The 7,814-nt window shown below is 33.2% G+C and overlaps 1 protein-coding gene across 1 annotated transcript; it reads left to right on the top strand.

The window, feature by feature from the left end:
• The first annotated feature begins 1,618 nt into the window (after nt 1–1,618).
• On the top strand, nt 1,619–7,559 carry LOC132560922 (uncharacterized). Its single transcript, XM_060225627.1, has 9 exons — nt 1,619–1,681; nt 2,324–2,960; nt 3,325–3,513; nt 3,965–4,048; nt 4,883–5,071; nt 5,753–5,836; nt 6,028–6,102; nt 6,851–7,078; nt 7,339–7,559. Exons 1-9 carry the CDS (start codon nt 1,619–1,621, stop codon nt 7,557–7,559), a joined length of 1,770 nt encoding a protein of 589 aa, XP_060081610.1.
• Nucleotides 7,560–7,814: the final 255 nt, after the last annotated feature.

The following is a 7,814-nucleotide window of genomic DNA, read 5'->3' on the forward strand; positions in this document are numbered from 1 at the left end:
ATAAGGTTGGAAAAATACTTAATCGGAATTCTGATTCTTCATTTCAAACTAACTTGCACTGTATGTAAAGATCGTGTAACATATGATGAGCAAGAGATTAATAATTACTAGTTAAGGACTGATTCAGGGGCTAAACTAGATAGTAAATATGCCAACTAATAGATTGATGGCTTATCTATCACATAGCCATCAACCGTTTTGGATAATACTTCGTTTATGTGTTTAGATAAACGAATTAGATGTTCTGGAGATACTACTACGTTTCAAACAACATTCGCTTCACTACATCAACAAACGTGAAAAAGAAACAATAACAGATACGTCTGTGAATTGTGTGGTTCGTTGGTATATGAATTAATTGAACTGATAAAATGTGATGCATACTGTTATAGAAATGCCTTATGTAGCTGTCTAAGTCAATATTGTATCAAGATTATAGGCGTATACTGTAATATTCTAAGGTATTCTATTTCATGGTTGACTACCTTATTGTATTACCTGTGACACGACACGGAAATGACGTGTAGGCTTATAGAACAGCATTGAAACGAAAGTAGAAAAACCCTCTCAGAAAGCGAAAGACAATACAAATCAGGTAAGATACAGATTGTTTTGCTTCAATCACAACCTCTCTAAACGTAAAAGCCAGATTAGGATATATATCCATTTGTATATCATGACACATTTCAAGCATGGAAAATTGTGTTAGATTTAAATGAACTAGAGCAGATTTTATTTGTCTTAGAAGAGTGCTATAAGACGTCTGAGAGTGTAAGTGGTGAACAAATGAGAAAAATGTACAAAACACTCACAGCACCTTTAGAAAATGAATTTTCTGTTTGATATAACATTGACAGCGACATTTTAAACGTGTATGTATTTACATACCTATGCAATACTGTGATAGTGTCTCACATAACCGTACACATATGTATATTATACCACCAAAAAACCCAAACATACTATTTTCTTTCAATGTCACGTTCAGCAGTATCTAACTTTTAATATATATATGTACCTTGGTAAAACATACTATTAATAGAGTGAACATGTCGTTATTGTTAAGAATAATGACATCTTGTAAAGCAGGTCAATCTTGTTTTCCATTACGAGTGTTTGCTATGATCGCTATTATTATGAGTTTTCATAATGGATTCTTACTATAAACAAGTCAAATCTAGTAGATAACTAAGATACATATCTGTGTACGTACTAGGTTAAGAATGTCAAAGTAGGTAGGACTACAACAAATGAAATATATTTCGTTTTCCACAACAAACACTATGCTCTTAATGCAATTACCATGTCAAATGTCAAAGTAAGAAGGCTACATCATATTATTTTTATATTACTACTTTAGCGATCATTTAGAGACATTATATTTTATTAGAGTACATATCAACGAAATTCTTGATATATGTTTGATAGCTTAATGCAGTCGAAATAACTCTCATAACGCATTGTTTTGACCAATTATGATGAATCTAGACACTCTCTGTAGTTAGCATGCGCATTACACTTCCGTCGCTGATTTCATGTTTCATGATATTATTGCATGATTACCCTATTTGTGAACCCGTGGATTAGTCTCCAGCCATTCTAACAACAGCATTGCATCATGGGATTTGAACAGCTATTTTGGTCTCAGTATTACAAGACGGATGCATCGCTTTTGGTACAAGTATGTACTTTAAATAAATCTATAGCATTACTTATTTGCATTTTGTGGACATAATACGTATGCTGTATTTGTCGTTTAGAAGAAAAGATGGTAAGCTCAGCCTTTTTTATATTAGCTACGGTATCGAAACAAGTAATTATGTTTCATGCAAATAAGGAAATCAATTAAAATTGTCTGTTGATGATTGATATCCTGTTTGTCTAATGATCTTGCTGTAAATCTTAACATCAATTTAGATACGTTTAATAGCATTCATCCTGATACAACTTCGATAAACGTAATGATTTCAATTTCTCTATGGTGAATTTTTTCTATTTCCGGACAGCAACATCACTATATCCCACATCTATGGTGTTTACATGTCGCAGTTGATTCGGTTTTCAAAGATCTGTTCCTATTGTCATGATTGTAGTGCAAGAAGTCGTTGATAGACATTCGTAACAGAGTGTTTGAAAAGGTTGAAGGTTTATGAAAAATGGGGGAGTTATATGGTCATCATAATGAGCTCGTTGAGAAATATTATATTTCTTTTTGCGATATAAAGCTAGATGTGTTTGATGCTCGTTAGTTTGCATGTTGTTTTTGACCTCAAAGGTCATTGCGTTAATTACAATATATTCACAAAATAATGTTTCTTTACAGCAAATACAATTTGCATCACAAAAACATATTAAATGTGTTGAAGAGGAGATGAAGAAGTATAAAAAGGTGCAGGAGGCGATAAATAAGGGCGCCACAACACTGAAAAAAACTTTATGTCGTGATTGCAATAATAAGCTTCAACATGAAATGTCCTCGGCACAAAAATCAGCAACAACACAGAATTTTCAAAAGAAGTTGAAACGTCTCCCAGCAGAAACCCGACGTTGCCTTCAGGAATTAGAGCGTATTCTTATTCAGAAAGAAAAGTTGATAAATGGACGTGAAGAAGACGAACAATATTGTACAAGTGATGAATGGTGCGATCAAGAAGTAGCCGAACTGTCCGCACGCCACGATAAAGCGACGGAGGAATTCCAGAGGGACAAACAGAAGCTAAATAAAGAGATTTGTGAATATAAGACCGTAATTGAAGACTATAATGTAAGAATTAAAACAAAAGATCGCACCATTGAAAATAAAGAAGCTGACATAAAAGCTTTAAAAGACAGAATACAAAGACTGGAAGAAGACATTAAAATGCAAGACAAACGAATCCGTGATCAAACTGGACTTACTCTGTCTGAAAAGCCGTCACAGGAAGGAAAACGAGACACTGAAAAGAGATATGGAAGTACCGGTAATGTTCTTTAATCTTGTGGAGCTATTTATCATTATACCAAAATAGTAATTATGACTTTATAACTTTCATGATAAAAGTCTAGCATTGAGCTGCATCATTATAGCATTCATGGTTTTGAAAATGACAAAGCCTTTGTAGCCCATCACTATGTTGGTCCATACACTGCAATATATTTGTGACTTCAAAGCTTCTACAATTCATAGTGTCTGTTTAGTTAATGTAGTTTCTACATTGACCAACAATGTATTCTGCTATGGTACAGTATTAAGTCATAGACATGTAGGTAAATACGGCTTTGCACACTTTTAATAAAATCTTTTATTTTATTGACATTACCAACCCGAAGCAAATCTTGTCGTAGGTTTACAAAAAGAAGAATTGAATAGAATACGCGAGGAAATGGCAAAATTTCGCTCTGACTCTATGGTAGCAATACAAGAGAAAGTCGACATCGAAAAAATTTTACACCAAAAGGAAACTGAGCTCAAAAATGCACATTCCCAAATACTCCAAATGCGCGAGGAAAATGAAAGCCTGAAAAAGAGTTTTGGTAAGTAACATTTATAAACAAAAATTGTTTCCTAGTATCCTGCAGTGCGTACGATGTAGACATTAGTTGCTCTTAACTCTAAACATAGGTTAATATACATGGCCATTAATATTGTATCAAGGCATACAGAAATGTTTACTAATCGTGAGATTTTAAATGATTGCATATAAACACAGTGTATTGTCTTTGAGAATCGGAAGTGTATTTATACAGTTTAGATTATCATTCTAACAAGATAACGCAATTTTGCAAATTGAAAAGATCTCGAAAATACATCGCAATCAGATTGTAGTTCAAAGCATCTTGCATATAGTAAGGTTTTATAAAAAAAATCGCTCTTGAAAAAAAAAGCGATATAGAATAATTACTAAAATCAATATAATTGTAGCAATAATGCACCACCATAAGATATTGTTCAATGATATACAGAACATTGTTGTCCATTTGCCAGAGAAGAAGACAGTGGAACTACAGGGAAACGAACAACGACTTGAGAATAATCTTCAGGAATTAAAACAAACAAGAAACGATCTAGGTAACCTGAGTATAATTACTTGATCTCTCAATTTTTCACACGGGAACATTGAGCTGTATTAGACTATTGCACCAGAGTAAATCTAATCAGTTTTTGTCTGTCATGCTCATTTTAAGGTTTGAAAATTTGTATTTATGTCCTGAGTAGGGAATGTCTTCGAGGATTGGGACAAAATGTCTCAGTGTATCTCGTTCTCTTTAAAGATTTAAGTTATTAAATTGGATTATTTTGTTTAACATTTGGCATAAATCTAAATATAAACAAAAGGTTCACGGTTCAGGGCTTATGACTCTTTTTCCACAGGAATGATGCAAATGTCTAACAATGTCAACGATATGCTGACATATAAATATCCATCTAAGCTGATTTGTTTTATTCTGGGCATGAATAAAATAACGATACAACATCGTAGAAGTATATTTGCCTTTACTTCAACCTTTATCTGCAAGATGTCAACTCAGTTTCAAAATATCTTAATTATCAGGCCCCCCACTCCAAATAGGCACTTGCATGCAGCAGTTTATTTTTGTTTGTAGACCTGTTTATATTTTCACAGGATTGTTCATATTCATGTCGTTATTCGAATGCATTTAAACATAACATACAGTTTATGGCAAACCTTGGGTACTATCTTTCTCCAGCAGTGTCTAGCGCATGCAATCGCAATGATAAAAAACCGCAGGGTTTTGAGAGATACAGGTAAATGGGGACAGTATTTTGCTTTTATAAACGTCATCATGGTAACATTTGAAGGCCTATGTTTTCGCTATGGTGCCCATGTTAATTTCCTGAAGTAAACGTTTGGTTTCATTTAACCGATTTCTGTATCGACAGCCACACGAAAACAAGAATTCGGCAATTTGGAGACTGACAACCGTAAACTGTGTTCAGAAATACAGAGAATTTTACAGGAGAAAGGCAAATTCGAGAAAGCTTTACAAGAAAATAGTAATGAGCTTACCATTGAACGTTTGCAAGTTGACAAATTGAACAATGAAAACAAAAGCCTGGTTGAAGATCTAGGTAAGTGTAGCACAAAACGATATATGTGGAGTATGATTAGTAAATATGCGATGTCTTATAAATTAAACATACTATTTAATCGAATACTGGTACGTAAAACTACCTGAATATTATATTTGAACATGAACGCAAAGATAAACGCAATAAGCTAAAAAATACCATACATACTAGGGGTTTTAACTAATCATTGACAAAGTAGTCTTCATAAAATAAGATAACTGAGGCCATTTTCAATGTGTACATAAGTTAGTATCGTAATGGACTAGGTATTTAGTTAGCATACCTTAGTTTCGTAAATCTTGGAAGTAATCTGGTCTTAACTTAAATTTATATAGTGGTGTAATACATGTCTATATCAACGAATTTATTAATAGAAAAGAATATTTAATATCTGTTGTGAAATGGAATCGCTATTCTTTTTAAGTTTACTTCCATTATAACCTATCTATACATATATTTTTGGTTATTATTTAAACAAGAGGACGCAATTTTGCAAATCGAAAAAACTTCGCAGTTAGAGTTTAGCTCAAAACAACTTGCATATAGTACATTTTCATAAAAAAAAGAGTCGCTCCTGAAGAGGAGAGATAAAACATCATTACTAAAATCAATATACATGTAGCAATAATGTATCACCATGTTTTACGAGTAATAAATAACATATTGTTCAATGATATACAGAGATGAAGACTGTGGAACTACAGGGAAACGAACAACGGCTTGAGGATAATCTTCAGGAATTAAAACAAACAAGAAACGATCTAGGTAACCTGAGTATAATTACTTGATCTCTCATTTTTTTCACACGGGAACATTGAGCTGTATTAGGCTATTGATCCAGAGTAAATCTAACCAGTGTTCGACATTTTGTATTTATGTCATGAGCAGGAAATGTACAGTCCATATTCAAGGGCGCAGTCTCAATTGATTGATCTATATACATGCTTTGATTTCAGATGAGAAGATCAAAGAAGTACAGATATTACATGGGCAACTGGAGGAAAAGCGACATCCACAGAAAAAATCAATTGGTTTGTAGGATGCTTAACTGGTGATAGAAAATAATAAAATTCAGAAATCAAACTGTTAGTTCATTAAGGGTTGTGTAGACTAAACCTAACACAAAGGACTTTGGCTACTTAATTGATCCTTAATGTGTTTGAGGAACTATGTCCATTTGTAGAACAAATTCTGTAATTGTTAGTGTCTCTTTTATTGATTTCAAAATATTGAGAACTAAATATGAAATAAACTGCAATGAAATTATTCGCGATAAGAATTCACGGTAGGTGATAGTTAACGGTACGAATCTAGTCAAAAGTAATAAGGATTTGCTGAATAAAAATGTATTTCTAAAACTATCTGAGTTATCATGTACCTTAATATAACTTAATGAGTGACTTTCATCTCGTTTGACATCAATGTATGGGATATCTGGACACTATTTCCAGTAGATATTTGCGAGGTCATTAGTTTGTTAGAATACTTTCATTGCTCAAACATATTTTATCAACCAAAATTGACATTAAATATATATATAGGTATAGATATACGTAAAAGAGGGCATTATATTATAGGTAACTTATCCTGAAATATATTTCGGAGTCGAACAAAATGCTTGCGGGTGCTAAATTTAGTTACATTTATACATAATTATATATATATATATATATATACTTTGTTTGAAATTTATCCCTTGTACTTTTAACTTTATCTTGTAATAACTTTATTTGCTGAACTTGATATCTGTAACAGTTGGATATCGAAATTTACTTACAGTGCTGGGTCTGCATTGTGATCGTAGTGGATTAGGCAAGCCTTTCATTGACATGGTTACAAAAGAACTGACACGAGGTGTACAGGACAGGCTGGACCACACTAACATAAAGTTAGCGATCAACTTTTCCCAGACACCATCGGAAGTGACCAGTTGGTTGAAAATTGTCCTCTGTCTGAACATGTCAAGGATTGGTACCAATATTCTAGACACTTTGAAGGGGATGAAAGGTAGAATGCTAAACACCGCCCATATTGCCTACTCCTCGTCTAACTAAATGGAAATCATTTTCTTTTTGACTTCTATAGGTCGCCATTATATAGTTTTTTTATCAATACTTTAATACTCTTTAACTCAAAGTTCGTCCTGGTATTTTGGTATTGGGATATACATTTCCCCTTGTACTATAACATTCTAAATGTATAACGTATTTGGATTCAACAGATTGTTATGCGTACAGTTGGTGCAATAAATACTCTCTATTCTGCAGGTGATAGGGATGTTATAGTCCTCGTCCTTCATCACACAAACAAGGAGAATTTGTCATCACTTACTCCCACAAGTCATCGAGTAACTGGAAGCGAGTTACGGCAGCTGGGCGGAATCCTCGACATGGTGTTTTGCAGTGACAGTGGTTTATATGAGTGCGACGTCAACAGCAATGCTATTGACAAGATAGCGTCATTCTTAAGGAAATACATTATATTATGAACGATTGTGATTTTTTGAGGACACATTTTTCTTGGAATTTTTTGAACTCCTTGACAAATAGTTTAAGCAGAACTTCAAATATTCGTTTTATAACGCAGCAGAAATATAAGAAACATCATTTGTAACATTTGGGGAAACTCGTTTTTTGTCATGGAATCTTTAATTCATTAATTATCAACTGAAAACCAATCATTTTCCATATTGTAGATATGTTATTGTTTATGGTAAACCTCGTACATTATACAAATTTGTCCT

The sequence above is a fragment of the Ylistrum balloti genome, unplaced genomic scaffold (genome assembly GCF_031769215.1).
Source record: "Ylistrum balloti isolate Yb309-2 unplaced genomic scaffold, AGI_CSIRO_Ybal_v1 Utg371130, whole genome shotgun sequence".
NCBI classification, from domain to species: Eukaryota; Metazoa; Mollusca; class Bivalvia; order Pectinida; family Pectinidae; genus Ylistrum; species Ylistrum balloti.

Bases quoted from the DNA above. Each gene is read 5' to 3' on its own strand.
- LOC132560922 (XM_060225627.1), top strand. From the start codon at position 1,619: ATGGGATTTGAACAGCTATTTTGGTCTCAGTATTACAAGACGGATGCA. The intron at 4,049-4,882 runs GTAACCTGAGTA...CTGTATCGACAG, and splicing joins ACAAACAAGAAACGATCTAG to CCACACGAAAACAAGAATTC. The intron at 5,837-6,027 runs GTAACCTGAGTA...CTTTGATTTCAG, and splicing joins ACAAACAAGAAACGATCTAG to ATGAGAAGATCAAAGAAGTA.